Raw genomic sequence first — 18121 nt, forward strand, 5'->3', positions numbered from 1 at the left:
GGATCTGAAAATGTCCTCCCAGACACACCCCTATGTCCAGCTTCCTATTTCCAATTTCCAAGTCTCAGCTTAAATATCACTCCCTCCAGGAAGCACATCTGACCCCCAAACCTGACCCCTGTGCTTATCCTACCATCATTATTATCACATGGTATTGTTGGCTACTGACTTGCCTCCATATTGAATTAGATCTTTGAGAATGGGAACTACATCCCATTGAGCTACACTTCACTTTTTAGGACAGAGCCTGGTAGATAGGAGACACTCAATACAGATCTGTGTTTTAGGTCATTGCCTGCTTATGGGTTAGCTAGGGAGCTTTCTTTTTATCTTTCAGGAAAGAAACCAAAGAGACAGACTCTCCAGCAGGCAGGGGGCGCCAGTGAGTGCCCTACGCATAGAGTCCTGCAGAGAGAATTATGGTGTCATAGAGGCTTAGAATCTTAGCATTAGCAGGGAAGGGAACCCATCTGGTTCAGAAGCTTTGGCTTCTGATAGTCATGGACTCACTAGGCTGCTGAGGAAGATCAGTAATATCTACTGGAATCAGTCATGAGAAGTCAAGCACGGAAATTGTGAATTGAGAAGTGCATGGCCAGAACAGGTAACACAGAGAAACCTTGTCTTTTGGGTCTTTTCTCCATGGCTTTTTCATGTGTTCATTCGTTCATTACGTATTTACCTACTGAGACCCATGCGATGCCATTCAGCGTGTTGGATGAGAGGATTCCAGGATTCATCCTATCTTTCAAGAAAAAGCTCCTGCTTCTATTTAAGAGGAAGACATGGGAGCCACTGGGGGTAGGGATAGTGAGAATGTCTGTGCTCATGGAACTAACAGACCACAGAAGTGAGACAATTAGGGAAATAATAACCACTATAAAAATGTAATGAGAAGTATAGGGGATCCAAGAAAGCCTATCAGGGAGATGGAGGCTTTGGGTTAAGGAAGTTTTCCTCGAGGAGTGATGTGTAAGCAGAGACTTCAGGTTTGAACGATATTCAGTGAGCATGTGGGGACAGAGACCCAGGAAGGGTGGTTTAAGCTGAGAAAGAGCACGTTTAAAGACCTGGAAAGAGGTGAGAAAATTCAGCAGGTGCCTGCTCTGAGCCAGTCTGGTGCCTAAGGGAACAGTGGCTGGACATGAGGCTGGGCCGGTGGGCAGAGGGAGAAGGTGCCTTGCCAGGGCCCTCCTGGTGGTTTGGGCTCTGTATCAATCCTCTCTGAATAGAGCAATAAGAGCTAGGAAGATGGCCTTAGCCCTGGACCACAAGTGTTCGACATGATCAGGCAGATTTCCTGAGGCAGGCTGTGCACAGCATGGTTGGGAAGGAAGGGAAATGGAGCTTGGAGAGAATATTTATTTATTTGTCTATTTTTATTTATTTATTGAGATGGAGTCTCACTCTGTCACCCAGGCTGGAGTGCAGTGGTGAGGTCTTGGCTCACTGTAACCTCCACCTCCCGGATTCAAGTGATTCTCCTGCCTCAGCCTCCCAAGTAGCTGGTATTACAGGTGCACGCCGCCACCACACCCGGCTAATTTTTATATTTTTAGTAGAGATGGAGTTTCGCCATGTTGGCCAGGCTGGTCTCAAACTCCTGACCTCAAGTGACTCACCCGTCTCAGCCTCCCAAAGCTCTGGGACAACAGGTGTGAGCCACTGCGCCCGGCCAAGGAGAGAATCTTAAGAAGAAACTCTTGCAGGAGGCAGAGTGGTCCAGGAGGCAGGTTTACTGGACAGGAGCCAGGGTTCTGAAAGTGGAGGATATAGACACTATTCACCAGGCAGAATGAAGACAGTGGAGACAGCACTGGCTCAGAGGGGCAGGACCTGCATCCATGGGGGTGAGGTTGCAGAAGGACTTGATGTTTCCCTCCCTATGCTACAGTCAACACGACTGGTTTCTAACCTGCTGTCCTTCTCTGATATTCAGAACCTCCACATTCAGGACCTATTCCCAAGATCTGACTATGGGGGACATGCTTGGAGTGGGGATGTTGGTGGGACTGGTGAGGCAAGCCCCTGGACCTGGGCTCCAGGTGCCTCTGATGCCTCTGCACCTCTGGTCACTGGAATGAGAATTGCTTCTGTAGAAATAGCTCAGTCCGGACTTGTAAGGATGGACACCAACAAACTGGACTTCCAAGTGGTGATGAGACTCTGCACTTTGGTCAATTCAGGGCACTGACCTTCAGAGTATAGAAAGGTAAACCAGAGACAAAAGACAATAAGATAGAGACAGGATGAAAGACCAGAGGATGATAGAGAGGCAGAGAGGAAAAAAAAGAGCAAAAGGCAAAAGTAAACACAGACAGGAACAACAGAAAATAAAAACAGAGGGGGCTCACTCCTCCCTCGTCCCTCTCAAAACCTAGTCTTAGGTCTGACCCCTAAGGGAGCAGATTCAAACAACAAGGAGATAGGGACAGATACTGGGCTCCCTGCATACCCAGGCCCACCCAAACGCACCCCTGTACAGCTGCAGGGGCACCCACGTGTGTGCTCGTGTGTGCTTGTGGACACACACACACACACACACTTCCTGTCAAACAGCTTTGAACACTGCAAAGGTGGTAGAGAACATAGCCCTGTACTGTCTCACCTCTTCCCTATTCTTATGCTGGTCCGTCTCTGTCTTATTTCCATTTTTGGTGTGCCTCTCCATTGCTCACCTCTCTCCTTCCTGTTCTCTCTCGGGCAAGTCAAGGCATCGCAGGGCCTGTATCTGCCACCTCAGCCTCTTTGCAGCTTCCTCTGACCTAGAAGGAACAACGGGGTGACTTGTCTCCACCCCCATCCTTTAGGAGTCTTTGCTCCAGTGTCTTCCTCTTAAATAGAAGCAGGAGCCTTTTCCTGAAAGATAGGATGAATCCAGGAATAACTGGCAGAGATAGAGTTATGACTGAATTAAAGCCAACATCCTAACCCAAGTCACTGTCCCTTTTTTAGGTGGGAACTACCCTTGACCCGGTTCAGGCTGCAGCCATATAGCCAGGGACTTAGGATCGTGAAAGGTTTATACCAGGTGGCAGGGCCTTAAGAGATCACTTTTCCTTCCCAATCTTCTCTCACCCTAGTGCTCTAGTTCAGGAGATTCAAACATAGGGGTCCTTACAGGGGGTAGCACTGTGCTCCCCTCCTTCCCAGATAAAGTCTCAGGATTTCTCTGTGGGAAGGAGGCCCCTAGCATATGCCCGAGCCTTCTCAGGCACATGCCAGGGGCCTCCTTCCCACAGAGAAACCCTGAGATGAGGCTCCAGTGGTTCAGAAAGTGGAAGTGAAGAGAGTCTGGGCTGGGGCTGGGTCCAACGTGTGAGTCTGAAAGTTACTGTTTCTAGTGGGTGGTGCTGTCCGCCACACCTGGCTCAGTGGGACCCAGTTTGTACACTATGAACTGGATTTAGGTGAATCCCCAGATAAAAAAGGGTTGAGTCTAAGAGCATGTCACCCATCATTCAGGATAGCCACAGCCCTGTGTCTTCTATAAAGTCACAAGGGTGATTCAGATAGCAAAGTAGGTCATCTGACAGGCGTCCTTTAGCAACCACCTGACTGGAGAATCCTGCACACCTTCAGGAGAGAATGATACAGATTTTTGTCCTACTGGGGTGGATTAGTCCATTTCCACACTGCTATAAAGATACTACCCAAGACTGGATAATTTATAAAGGAAAGAAGTTTAATCTACTCACAGTTCCACATGCCTGAGGAGGCTTCAGGAAATACAATCATGGCAGAAGGCAAAGGGGAACGACCTTCTTCACATGTGGCGGGAGAGAGAAGTAAGAACAGGGGAAATGTCAGATGCTTATAAAACCATCAGATCTTGTGAGGTACATACACAGAGCCAAACCATATCATGGGGTAACCCCCAGAAATTATTTTATTTTATTTTATTTTACTTTACTTTATTTTATTTTTTGAGATGGAGTTTTGTTCTTCTTGCCAAGGCTGGAGTGCAATGGCACAATCTCAGCTCACTGTAACCTCCGCCTCCTGGGTTCAAGTGATTCTCCTGCCTCAGTCTCCCAAGTATCTGGGATTACAGGCACCCGCCACCACACCCAGCTAATTTTTGTATTTTTTGTAGAGACAGGGTTTCACCATGTTGGCCAGGCTGGTTGTGAACTCCCGGCCTCAGGTGATCTGCCTGCCTCGGCCTCCCAAAGTGCTGGGATTACAGGCATGAGCCACTGCGTCCAGCCCTCCCCCAGAAAGACTTTAGTGTGAGGAGAGATTTGTAGCTACTGTCCCCAGGAGTCCCTCTATCTACAGGACACAAAAGAAAAGGACAAGACAAGACATGTGGCTTTCTAAACATTAGGGAGAGTGTTTGGAGCAGGGCTGTGGGGAAGCAGCCTGACAGCAGGTCAGGATAGGATGGAGGGCAAGTAGGGAGCACCCAGCAGGAGAGAGAAGGCCAGGACAGAGGCTGGCCCCCACTAGGAGCTATTCACACTGGCTCTAACTGTAAAGACTCATGAGAAAGTTCAAGCAATCTCAATTTGCTAAACAGCCATCATCACAAACCTCAAGTTCTCCTCTCCATGTACCTATAATTATGCATGGACACATGCCTACATGCACTCATGTGCACACACACACATACCCGCACTTTCACAGAGATATGGGCATGTGTGTGCTTAGTGGAAAGCCCACAGCAGTAACTGGCTCAGTTTAAAAAACAAGTTTGGGGTCCGGCGCATTGGCTCACGCCTGTAATCCCAGCACTTTGAGAGGCTGAGGTGGTCAGATCACCAGAGGTCAGGAGTTCGAGACCAGCCTGGCTAACATGGCAAAACCCCATCTCTACTAAAAATACAAACATTCGCTGGGCATGGTGGTGGGCACCTGTAATCTCAGGTACTCCGGAGGCCGAGGCAGGAGAATCGTTTGAACCCAGGAGGCAGAGGTTGCAGTGAGCCGAGATCGCGCCATTGTACTACAGCCTGGGCAACAAGAGCGAAGCTCCATCTCAAAAAAAAACAAAAACAAAAACAAAAATAAAAAACCACTAATTTGGGCCAGAGGCTTTTCTCACAATCCCGAGGATGCCAGAGGCCGGAAGGTGGTTGCCACCTCACCTCAGCAGTTGTCACTCCAAATCCCACACCCATCCTCCCCTACCAATGACAGGGCTCTGACAGGCCTGGCACCTCCCTGACATGGGTTTGTGGCTTTGCGAGCTGAGTCCCCAGAGGGGGTACAGGCTCATTTCCCCTGCTTCTACATTTCCCTGAGGAGGCTAGATAACAACCCACTCACTGTCTGCTGTTTCCTGGCCGCTTCTAGACCCTCTATTCTGCTCTGGGACCACAACAGTGGCGTTCATCCTCTCCTCATGTGCCATAGGAGGGAAAGAGTGGAAACCATTAGGGGCTTCCCCAGGGGCTGCATACCTGGGCTGAGGCCCAGGGACATTCTCAGGAGAACTTGGACTTCCTGGGAGGAGGAAGGTGGGTGGACAGAAGTAAAGTAAGAGTTGTTTGGATTTTCTCTATACCTACAAGAATCAGGAAATTATAAAACTGCTGAGTGGTTGAGTTTGAGGGCACCTACCAGGTCCAGTTCCCTCTTCCTCATCCCCACCACTGCCCCTTTATAGAGGAAGAGATACAAGCCCAGAGAGATGAAGAGAACTGCGCAATCCCTGAGGCCTGGGAGTTGCAGAACCAGGCCTAGAACTCAAGTTCTGCTGTGCCAAGGGCACTGTACTTTTCATTTCATCTCGCTGTAACCACCACAGTGCTCCATGCATGGGACAAGATGATGTATTCAGGAAGGGTGTCACAGTTGGTCACGCTAAGTGCAAGAGTTTCGTTGCACCTGCGTCCCCGGGTGCCACATTAGAGATGAGAACAAGCACATGCTCTGGAGTGGGATAGAGCTTGGCTTGAGTAACTTACAAGCAACTGAGGTGGATTTTTGGACTTCAGTGGTCCTCATATGATGTGAAGTGGACTAAAAATGTCTACCTCAGGCTGGTAGCTGTTATAACATTAGCTGATGTTTGTGAAGTGCCTGACACTTGACTCAGGATCTAGCAACTGAGGGTCACACTGTTTGCTCATTAGCTAAGAGACCTTAGGCACATTGCTTACATATTCTGGTCTTTTGATTCTTTATCTGACAAATGACTACCTAGTAAGGAACAAACATACTGGCATATGCAAAGGTAGAATTATGGGGCTGGCTGGCCTCTCTGAGGGATCCAGCTCTGCTTTCTCAACCCTGGTCTGAGTCATTATCCTGAAGATGGATGTATTTGGTGTCAAGAAAGGAGGAAATGAAAGCAGGCACCCAGATTTCCTTCTGATGAGAATATTCTTTTCTTTTTCTAATACCTCTAAGTGTCCAGAAGATGTGTGACCAGCCAAAACACAGTCAATGCTGCCCAGCAAAGTGCAATCAATGCTGCTCGCCAAAACACAACCCGTGCTGCCAGCCAAAAGGCAATCCATGCTGCCCACCAAAACAGAACCAGTGCTGCCAGCCAAAAGGCAGTCCATGCTGCCCACCAAAACACAATCACTGCTGCCAGCCAAAACCCCCATGCTGCATTCAGGCCAGGTGCTGTGGTTTGGAGACCAAGCCTGAAGTCTCACCCCTTAACATGGGGTCTGAGCCCAACTCACCACAAACTCAGGACAAGGGCTCTCAAACCCAGCAGCAGCCCCACAGCCCAAAAAATGAGTCCAGGCCAAGCAAATGAGAGCAGAAGAAGTCAAACAAATAGATTGTCCCTGGGGCCATGGCTTCCACTTTGTAGGGTGGGGGATTACTGAGTCAGGCTAGACCTGTGTTTAGAGAAGCAGTTTTCACAGTGACTACCATTTCTGCCCAATGAGAGGCTCCTATTTCCCATCATAGCTCCCTACCCCAGAGAGGCCTCCATCTGGAAATGGGAGGATGAAGGGGCTAGAATCATCTTTCCTAGTGATCCTGACATTTAGACAGCACAGAAATAAAGAGCAATAAAAAGAACACTGCCTCCCTTTGTTCCTTTACTTAACCTGTGAAAGCATCTCACCAGCCTGGCCTAGAGCCCAAGAAAATATTATGGGCATGTCCTGGACGTCCAGGGAGCAAGAACTAGCATCCTGAAGAACAAAACGTCTGCTGAGCTGGAGCTTCGTTGACTGACTCATCTTGGTTTTAAAATGAAAGTCCTGCATTCCAGTAACCCCTTCAGTCCTTATAAAAAAAAAAAAAAAAAATGGTCACCCAAAGTGCAAGGATCCTAATTCCTCTGGGTCCCTGGGTACCACATTGCACTCCAGACCAAGCAAAAATATGTAAGTCCCTTGGAGTGATTCCATCCCCCCCATCCAGAGATTTTAGATGGAGGTAGAGTCCCCAGGACTCAGCAAAGCACAGTGGCTGGCGACAAAGAGCGAAATCTTCCAGCATCAGCACTGGCTCCTCCATCACAGAGTAGCAATCTTAAAGCAAGTGGTTCAGTGTCTCTGAGGCTCTATTTCCTCGTGTGTAAAATGAAGATAATGGTGCTTCCTTCAAAGATTTTTTTATGAGAATTAAAAGGTATAATTCATTTAAAGTGCCTGACATAGAGTCTGACACCGCGTGGCTATTCAGTGTGCATAGTTCTCAAACTCCTCTCAGCCACAAGGCCCTATTTCCCTCTAAAGAAGCCATCATCCTCCAAGGATTTGTCCCCAAGCACACCCCCACTAGTCCAGGTAGACAGGTAGAAATACAGAAATCAGCCTTATTAAGCACACTTGTAAACTTCCATTTTTACTGCTTTTTGTTGTGTAATTAACATACCACTTTTAAAATTTTTTCAAGTGCACTTCTGTACTCTCTCTCACACTTCTCCCTGTCCACAATTCCCAGAAAACTACTGGTCTACTTTTGTCCCTTCAAATTAGTGTTTTCAAGAATTTTATGTAAGTGGTATCACACAGTAGGTTTGCTTTTTTATGCTGAGAATTTATTCTTTCAAAGCAGGTCTTCCCCTACCCACTAAACACTGCATATAAGAAGTAGCTCAAAACTGCAGTTTCTATTTTCGTACCATCTAGGGTCTATGAAAGTCATTTTCAATTACTTGGAATTTCAAAATAGAGATTCCCTAGCAACAATGCACCAGTGGCACACAAAATATTCCTGCACTTTGTTTAGTTTGTGGGAGAAAATTTTTTAAATTGGAACAGTTTTGTAGTCCTACAAAGGTTATGTTGGAAGTAGTTTATTTTTCCCTCTAGGAAAGCAGGCAGCCATCTCTCCAAAGTTTTTGTAAATGCTAAGGTTCAGATTTAAAAATGTAAACAGATTTTCATGAAGCATCTAAAATGGGCCACTCTATTTCTATTCCGGGTGGTGGCAACTCTGAGTTATTTTGTATTCCCACACTGCAAAGGGCAAAACCCCATTCCTTGCATATAAACTTTCAGGAGAAGTGATGCAGCACAATTTAGGAGTTTCTTGAAGTAGCTAGCGACCTGCAAGGTCAGGTCATTCCAATAATCTGGCCAGATGGGAGAAATCTTGAGATGCTCGGCACTGGGCTCCTGAAGGCTTCCATGTCTCCCATCTAGCTGGTCCTGGGGGATTCGTGATTGCTGCAGTAGTTGGAGGGTTGCTACTCTTCGCAGCCTGGGTGGTGGGTGCCCTGCTCTCCACCCTGGGAGCCTCCACTGGCTGTCATGCTCCACAGACTACGGGGATTCCAAGGTGAGACCTCCACTCTCCCGTGGCGCCAGCCTCCAATTTGGCATCGCCCCCCAACTCATCAGTGGAAGCCAGTGAGAGTCCTGCTACACTGGGCCTCACCACCATTCTCAGGCTTAATGCGGCTGGGCAAGATCTTGGCAGAGCTGGGCCTTGGGATCTGCACCCTGTGTAAGGACAGCAAAGATGAGCTGGCTCACCCTCCTTTCCCTTGCTGGGGTCTGGGGAAGCCAGCGGTAATTACCCAACCCTCTGTGAAAGGCGAGGCTATGGGTCTGCAGGAATGGTGGGAAGACCCTGCCCAGCCTGGAGACTCCAACCTTCATCCCCGCCCCTTGCCCCACTCCAGTCCCACTCCCTGTTCTCTTCCTGAGTCTCCAGGCAGCTCTCTGGGTTGGCCACCCTCTGTGGGGTGCTCTGGCAGCAAGTCAAGTCCCCCCTCTGCCACTTCCCAGCCCAAATCACTGTGCATTCTTTTATGCCTGGCCCCTTTCACTCAGCTAAATTAGGTTGAGATTCAAACATGTTTTTGCATGTATCCACTGTTCATTCTTTTTCATTGCTGAGTAGCAAATACCCTCATTATTGTGAATATGTCGCTTTTATCAACTAATCCTTTGATGGGCATTTGGGTTGTTTCCAATTTGAGGCCATTACAAATAAAACTGCTATGAACATTCATGCACAAATCTTTGTATGAACATATGCTTTCGTTTCACTTCAGTAAAGACCTAAGAGGAAAATGACTGTGTTATATAATAGGTGTATGTTTTACTTCTCAAGAACCTGCCCAACTGTTTCTCAAAATGGTTCTGCCATTTTACATTCCCACGAGAAGTTTATGGCAGTTCCAGTTGTTGCATAGCCCTGCCGATTATTTGTATGCTCACTTTTTCTAGTTCTAGAGTTGCAGGCATTTTAATAAATGTGCAGTTCTGCTTCATTGTGGCTTTAATGTGCATTTTCCTAATGGCTAATGATATGGAGCATCTCTCCTTAAGCTCTTCTGCCTACGTATATCTTCTTTGGTGAATTTTCTGTCCAAATATTTCCTCCATTTTTTTACTATTTAGAGCTATTTGGAATCTTATTACTGGATTTTAAGGGGATGTGTGTATACATATGTATGTGTGTGTATGTATAAGTGTGTATATATATACACATATGTATGTGTGTGTACATGTGTATGTATGTATATATATCTGTGTGTATGTATGCATATACGTATATATGTATATTCTTGATACAAGTGTCTTGTTAAATAAGTGATTTAACATATTTTCTCCAGACTGTGGCTTATCATTTTATTCTCTTAAAAAATTTTTTTTCAAATAGCAGAAATTCTTAATTTTGATCAAGTCCAGTTAGTTGTTTTTTTATGATTTTGTTTTATTGTGTCATACCTAAGACATCTTTGCCTGATTCTAGGACACAAAGATTTTCTCCTATATTTTCTTCTAGAAGTTAATTTTTGTTCAGGCATACCTTGGAAATATTAACGGTTCAGTTCCAGACTGCCACAATAAAGCGAGTCACACATTTTTTTTATTTCCCAGTGCATATAAAAGTTATGTTTACACTATACTATAGCTTATTAAATGTGCAATAACATTATATCTAAAAAACAATGTACATACCTGAATTAAAAATACTTTATTGCTAAAAAATGATAATCGTCAGAGCCTTCAGCAAGTGGTAATCATTTTGATGGTAGAGGATCTTGCCTTGATGTTGATAGCTGCTGACTGGAGTGGCTGGTACAGTTCCTGTTTTGTTTTGTTTTGTTTTGTTTTGTTTTGTTTTGTTTTGTTTTTGAGACAGAGTTCCACTCTGTTGCCCAGACTAGAGTGCAGTGGTGTGATCTTGGCTCACTGCAACCTCCGCCTCCTAGGTTCAAGCGATTCTCAAGGTACATTTTCTTGAGATAAGACAACAATCAAGCTTGCTGCATTAATTGACTCTTCCTTTCGTGGAAAATTTCTCTTTAGCATGTGATGCTGTTTGATAGCATTTTACCCACAGTAGAACTTCTTTCAAAATTGGAGTCAATCATCTAAAAACCTGTCACTCTTCTATCAACTAAGCTTACGGTATATTCTAAATTCTATGTAGTCATTGCAACAGTGTTCACAGCATCGTCACCAGGAGTAGATTCCATCTCAAGAAACCAATTTCTTTGCTCATCTGGAACTCATCTGTTCCAGTTTTATCAGTTTTATCATGTGATTGCAGCAATTCAATCACATCTTCGAACTCCACTTGTAATTCTAGTGCTCTAGCTATTTCTAACACACCTGTGGTTACTTCCACCACTGAAGTCTTGAATCCATCCAAAGTCATCCATGAGGGTTGGAGTCAACTTCTTCCAAACTTCCCTTTAGTGTGGATATTTTTACCTCTTCCCATGAATCACAAATATTCTAAATGGCATCTAGAATGGTGAATTCTTTCCAGAGAGTTTCAGTTTAATTTGTCCATCAGAGGAATCACTGTTTAAAGCATCTATGGCAGCTATAGCCTTACAAAATGTATTTCTTAAATAATAAGACTTGAAGGTTGAAATTACTTCTTAATCTGTGGGCTGCAGAATCGACATTTTGTTAGCAGGCATGAAAACATCAATCTTCTTTATATCTCTATCAGAGCTCTTGGGTGACTAGGTACTTTTGTCAATAAGCAGTAATATTTTGAAAGGAATCTTTTGTTCTGAGCAGTAGGTCTCAACAGTGGGCTTAAAATATTCAGTAAACCATGCTATAAACAGATTTTCTGTCAACCAGGCCTTGTTGCTCTATTTATAAAGCACAGGAATAATAGATTTAGCATAATTCTTAAGGGCTTTAGGATTTGGGGAATGATAAGTGAGTATTGACCTCAGAGTCATCAGCAGTATTAACCCCTAACCAGAGGGCCAGTCTATTCTTTGAAGCTTTGAGGCCAGGCATTGACTTCTCCTCCTTAGCTATGAAGTCCTAGATCGTATCTTCTTCCAATAGAAGGTTGTTTCGTCTACACTGAAAATCAGTTGCTTAGAGTAGCCACCTTCATGGACTACCTTAGCTAGTCCTTCTGGATAACTTGCTGCAGCTTCTGCATCAGCACTTGCTGCTTCCCCTGGCATTTTTATGTCATGGAGCAGACTTCTTTCCTAAACATCTTGAACTAACCTCTGCCAGCTTCAAACTTTTCTTCTGCAGCTTCCTCACCTCTTTCAGCCTCCATAGAATTAAAGAGAGAGTTAATTCTATGGATTTCTGTGGATTAGGCTTCAGCTTAAGGGAATTAGTGGCTGCTTAGATCTATGCAGACCACTAAAACTTTCTTAATATCAGCAATAAGGTTGCTTTGCTTTCTCGTCATTCATGTGTTCACTAGAGTGGCAGTTTCAATTTCCCTCAAGAACTTTTATTTTGCATTCACAACTTGGTTGTTCAGCATGAGTCCTATCATTTGGCCTATCTCAACTTTTGACATGTCTTCCTTACTAAGCTTAATCATTTTTAGCTTTGGGTTTAAAGTAAGAGACATGTGACCCTTCCTTTTACTTGAACACTTAGAGGCCATTTTGGGGTTATTAATTGGCCTAATTTTAATAGTGTTGTGTCTCAGAGACTAGGAAGGCCCAATGAGAGGAAGAGAAATGGAGGAATGGCTGGTTGGTCTAGTAGTAAGAACACACACAATATTTATCAATTAAATTTGTCATCATCTATGGGCACAGTTCATGGTGCCCCAAAACAACTGCAATAGTAACATCAAAGATCAACAGTCACAGATCACCATAACAAATATAATAATAATTTTAAAAGTTTGAAATATTGCAAGAATTACCGAAATTTGACACAGACATGAAATGAACACTTGCTGTTGGAAAAATGCTACCAATAGAATTACTGGACACAGGGTTGCCATATAACTTCAAACTGTAAAAAATCACAATATCTGAAAAGTGCAATAAAATGGGGTATGTTTATTTACGGTGGAAGGTATGAACAAAGGTTCTTTTTTTTGTTTTGTTTTGTTTTGTTTTGTTTTTACTGTGGGAGAGGCAGAGGGAAGCATAGGGATATCCCATTGTTTTATCACTATTTATTAAAGACTGTCCTTTCTCTAGCCTTTGCATCTTTGTCAAAAATCACCACCATGTCATATTTGTTTAACTCTTTTACATTGATCTATTTGTCTGTCTTGACACTAAAGTCTTACTTACTGCAGCCTTATGCTAAGTGTTGAAGTCAGGTAATATAGTCCTCTAATTTAGTTGTTTATCAAAGTTGTTTTAGCTATTCTAAGTTCTTTGCACTTTCATATTAATTTTAGACTAAACTTGTCAATTTCTAAAAATAAGTGCTGGGATTTTGACTGGGATTTTTTAAATCTATGGATTAAATTTTGGGAGAGGAAATGAACATCTTAAACCATACTGAGTATTTTGATTGGTGAACATGGATTATCTCTCCATTTATTTATGTCTTCTTTAATTTTTTAAAGTTTTATGGTTTTTGGTGAACAATTTGCATGCATTTTGTCATATTTCCCCTAAAATTTGCAAGCATTTTGTCATATTTCCTCTGTGTTAGATGTACTTTGATCATATTATAAATGATATTTTTATTTTGGTTTCTAATTATTCAGTTAATATACAGAAATGCAATTCTTTTTGTATATTAAACTTGTGTATGGCTTTTCTTTCTTTCTTTTTTTTTTTTTTTTCTGAGATGGAGTCTCAGTCTGTCACCCAGGATGGAGTGCAGTGGCACAATCTAGGCTCACCACAACCTCCGCCTCCCAGGCTCAAGCAATTCTCCCACCTCAGCCTCCCGAGTAGCTGGGATTACAGGCGCATGCCACCATGCCACCTAATTATTGTATTTTTAGTAGAGACAGGATGTCACCATGTTGACCAAGCTGGTGTTGAACCCTTGACCTCAGGTGATCCGCCCGCCACAGCCTCCCAAAGTGCTGGGATTACAGGCGTGAGCCACCTTGCCCGGCCTGTGTACTGCTTTTTAGTTTTTACAGCTTTCATGTAAATGCCATAAGATTTTCTACACAAATGATCATGCCGTCTAAGCACAGATTTGACTTTTTTCTTTCCAATGTATTTTATCACTCTGTTTTGCCACTTGAAGATGTTCCTTCTTTTTCTACTTTTTGAGAGTTTATAACAGAAATGAATGTTGGATTTTGAAAAATGTTAGCTCTACATCTATTGAGATGATCATAAGATTTTTTATTTTTAGTCTGCTAATGTGATGAATTACATTGATTGATTTTTGAATGTTAAAAGAAACTTGCATACTGGAGATAAGCCCTCTTTGATCCAGTTGTGTTATCTTTTTTATATTCTTGGATTTGATTTGCTAAAATTTTGCTAAGAAGCTTTGGCTTTATGTTAATAAGGGATATTGCACTTGCTGGTGGTTTTCTTTTTTGTAAAGCTTTGTCTGATATTGGTATCAAAGTAATGCTGTCCTTATGGAATGAGAGGTGTTCTCTTCAATTTTCTGGAGCAGTTTGTGGAGAATTGGTGTGATTTCTTCCTTAGACATTCGACGGAACCCAGGTGTAGTTATCTGTTCCTGGAGGTTTCTTTGTGGGAAGATTTTTAACTGAAAATACAATTTCTTTAATTAATTTTAGTTTTTCAAATTATCTATTTACTTTTGAATGAATTTTACCACATTTTGTCTTTCAAGAAAATCATCTATTTCATCTGGTTTTAAAATTTATTGGTACAAATTTATTCATAAGATGCCCTTTTTATTTTTTATTATTATACTTTGGGTTTTAGGGTACATGTGCACAATGTGCAGGTTTGTTACATATGTATCCCTGTGCCATGTTGGTTTGCTGCACCCATTAACTCGTCATTTAGCACTAGGTATATCTCCTAATGCTGTCCCTCCCACCTCCTCCCACCCCACAACAGTCCCTGGAGTGTGATGTTCCCCTTCCTGTGTCCATGAGTTCTCATTGTTCAATTCCCACCTATGAGTGAGAACATGCGGTGTTTGGTTTTCTGTCCTTGCGATAGTTTACTGAGAATGATGGCTTCCAGTTTCATCCATGTCCCTATAAAGGACATGAACTCATCATTTTTTATGGCTGCATAGTATTCCATGGTGTATATGTGCCACATTTTCTTAATCCAGTCTATCGTTGTTGGACATTTGGGGAATATGTGGAATTTATAGTAAGCTTACCTCTTTCATTCCTGTATTGGTAATTTACACCTTCTCTCTGTATTTCCTACTTAGTTTAGAGAGGATTTTCATCAATTTAATCAATCTCAAAGCCCTGGCTTTTTGTTTCATTCGTTTTTCATGTTGTTTTTGGTTTTCTATTTCATTTATTTTTACTTTGATCTTTATCATTTCCATTCTTCTGCTTATTTGGGGTGTAATTTATTTCTAATTTCTTAAGGTGGAAGTCGAGGTTATTATTTTGAAATATTTTCTTTTTAATATAGGTATTTAATGTTAGAAATTTTTCTTTAGGCATTGTTTTAGTTACAACCAAAAAAATTTTGGAATGTTGTGTTTCTGTTTCTAGTTCAAAGGAGTTCTTATTTTCTCTTTTGATTTACTTTGATCTGTGGGTTAATTAGAAGTGTTTTTATTTATTTTCAAAATGCTGTCAGATTTTCCAAGATATATTTCTGGTTTTGATTTCTAATTTATTCCTCTGCAGTCAAATAACATACTTTACATGACTTGAATTTTTTAAAATTCACTGAGATTTCTTTATGACTCAGAATATGCTCTATCTTGGTAAATGCTTCATGTGCCCTTGAAAAGAAAGTGTATCCTACTGTTGTAGGATGGAGTGTTCTGTAAATGTCAATTAGACTAATTTGTTTGACCATGTGATTTGAGTCTTCTACATCTCTACTTATTTTCTGGTTACTTGTTTATCAAGTATTAAATGTGTGGCATTGAAAAGTCTGACCATAACTGTGAATTATTCTATAGTTTCTTTCAATTTTAGCAGTTTTTGCTTCGTGTATTTTGAGGCTCTCTTATTAGAAGCATAAAGATTTAAGATTTATTGCATCCTTTTCATGAATTGCCTCTTTATTATTACAAAATTACCTTCTTTATCCCTGGTAATATCTTAGCTTTGAAATCTACTTTGAAGTCAATATGTCCACATTTGCTTTCTTTTAATTAGTATTAACAAGACATTTTCCCCATTATTTTGCTTTTAACCTATTTATGTCTTTATGTTTAAAGCAGGTTCCTTCCAAGTAATATATAGGTAGGTCTTTTTTATTTGATGTGATAATTTATGCCTTTTAATTGGAGTACTAAGATCAATAGTGTTAATGTGATTAGTAAATATGGTCGTATTTAAATCTGCCATCTTGCTGTTTGTTTTCTCTGTCTCACCTATTTTTTGTTTTCTTTTGTCTTATTCCTTTTTTTGAATTGAGCCTTATATACAATCCCATCTCATCTCCTTCATTGACTTAATCTCTGTAACTTTTTTGTGTTATTTAGGTAGTTGCATTAGGATTCTATTGTTTAGATTTTTAACTTTGTATAGTCCACCTTATGTTATACTACTTTGCTTACAGTATCAGAACCTGTAAACTATATACTTCCATTTTTCTCCTTCTGATCTTTGTGCTATTATTATAACACATTTTTATTTTACATATCTTAAAATATTCATAATACATTGCTCTCAATTTTGCTTTAAATAGTTATTTATTCTTCCAGTAGGTTTGAAATGTAAGAAAAAAAGGTTTTGTTTTATCCAGATATTTACCATTTATGGTGCTCTTCCGTTGTGTAGATCCATAGTCCCATTTGATATTATTTTCCTTCATCCTGAGGACTTCCTTTAAAATTTTGTATAATTCATAGTCTGCTGGTGTGAAATTATTTCAGCTTTTAAATTCTGAAAAAATCTTTATCTCATTTTAAAAATCTATTTTGCTGGATATAGAAATCTAGTCTTCCAGTTTTTTGTTGTTGTTTTTTCTCTTTGTATTTTTTCTTTCGTTATATTAAGGATGTCGCTTTGCTGTTTTCTGGCTTGTATTGTTTCTAGTAAGAAATTTGCTCTCATTTTTTTCTTTTTCCTGTCATCGTGTGACTTTCCTCACGTGAAATGTCTATTTATCTCTGGCTATTTTATGATACTTTATCATATGTTTGAAGCAATTGTATTGTCCTTGTGCCTTGGTATAATTTTCTTCATGTTTCTTGTTTCTAGAATTTGTGGATTTAGAGCACCCTTCCAATTTTGAAAAATTTTGGTAATTCCCCATCTACTCCATTATTCAAGGATTTCACCTGTTCTTATATTAGGTTGCTCAAAATTTTCCCACACCTCACTGATGTTTTCTATTTGAGTTCTTTTGTTTGGTTGGTTTTTGTCTTTTTTCCTCCTCTCTATGTTTTGTGTTAGGTAATTTCTATTGCGACATCTTCAAGTTCACTATATTTTCTTCTGTACTATCTAATATACTATTAATCTCATCCAAGGTATTTTTTATTTCAGACATGGTAGTTTTCATCTCCACAAATTTAATTTTAAAATATATATATTTCATATATTTACTGAATGTGTTCAATATTTTATCTAGCTAATTAAACATATAGAATGAATTTATAATCATTGTTTCAATGCTCTTGTCTACAAATCCTGTGTCTTTTCTGCGTTGCTTTTATTTTTCTATCATTATTGATGACATTTTACTGTTTCTTTGCATGCCTGGCAATTTTTTTTTTTCTTGTTTTTTTTTTTATTATACTTTAGGGTTTTAGGGTACATGTGCACAATGTGCAGGTTTGTTACATATGTATCCATGTGCCATGTTGATTTCCTGCACCCATTAACTCGTCATTTAGCATTAGGCGTATCTCCTAATGCTGTCCCTCCCCCCTCCCCCCACCCCACAACAGTCCCCGGAGCGTGATGTTCCCCTTCCTGTGTCCATGAGTTCTCATTGTTCAATTCCCACCTATGAGTGAGAACATGCGGTGTTTGGTTTTTTGTAATTGGAAGTCAGACATTGTGAATTTTGTCTTTCTGGGTGCTAAATATCTTTATGTCCCTATAAATATACTTAAGTTCTGTATTGAGATACAGTTAAGTTACTTGGCAGCAGTTTGATTCCTTCAGATCTTTTTTAAGACCAGAAAAACATTTAATCTAAAACTAAATTGTACCCACTACTGAAGCACAACCCTTCTGAGTATCCTATCTGAAGCCATGTGAATTACACATTTTTCCAGTCTGGCTAGTAGAAACAGAAAGTATTTCTGGCCCTTTGGGCTCCAGGGATTTTCCTTCTTAATTCTTTGAAGTAATTCTTTCTCCTGTCTCATATGATTTCTTCACATGAATGTGCCTATTAGTACTCAGTTGAAGACTCAAGAAGAATCTTCTGCAGGTCTACAGAGTTCTC

The 18121-nt window shown here is 41.3% G+C and overlaps 2 protein-coding genes across 3 annotated transcripts in view; both read left to right on the forward strand.

Annotated features, from left to right (window-relative positions):
* Positions 1–407: 407 nt before the first annotated feature.
* SPRR3 (small proline rich protein 3) overlaps positions 408–18121 on the forward strand; it is a 118862-nt gene continuing 101148 nt past the window's right edge. The window contains exons 1-2 of one of the 2 annotated variants that reach the window (XR_010117411.1): positions 408–604; positions 5299–5456. The gene's annotated coding sequence lies outside the window, so the exon portion shown is untranslated. Of the gene's footprint in view, positions 605–5298; positions 5457–18121 lie in introns of those variants that run through there. The other variant, XM_063624766.1, reaches the window with a different exon arrangement.
* On the forward strand, positions 6348–6990 carry SMCP (sperm mitochondria associated cysteine rich protein). The gene has a single exon (XM_063628071.1). It carries the CDS (start codon positions 6368–6370, stop codon positions 6716–6718), a length of 351 nt encoding a protein of 116 aa, XP_063484141.1. The 5' UTR covers positions 6348–6367; the 3' UTR covers positions 6719–6990.

This window comes from Symphalangus syndactylus, chromosome 12 (assembly GCF_028878055.3).
Source record: "Symphalangus syndactylus isolate Jambi chromosome 12, NHGRI_mSymSyn1-v2.1_pri, whole genome shotgun sequence".
Taxonomy (NCBI): Eukaryota; Metazoa; Chordata; class Mammalia; order Primates; family Hylobatidae; genus Symphalangus; species Symphalangus syndactylus.

Excerpts from the sequence above, each read along its gene's own strand:
- SMCP (XM_063628071.1), top strand. The coding sequence starts at position 6,368 with ATGTGTGACCAGCCAAAACACAGTCAATGCTGCCCAGCAAAGTGCAAT.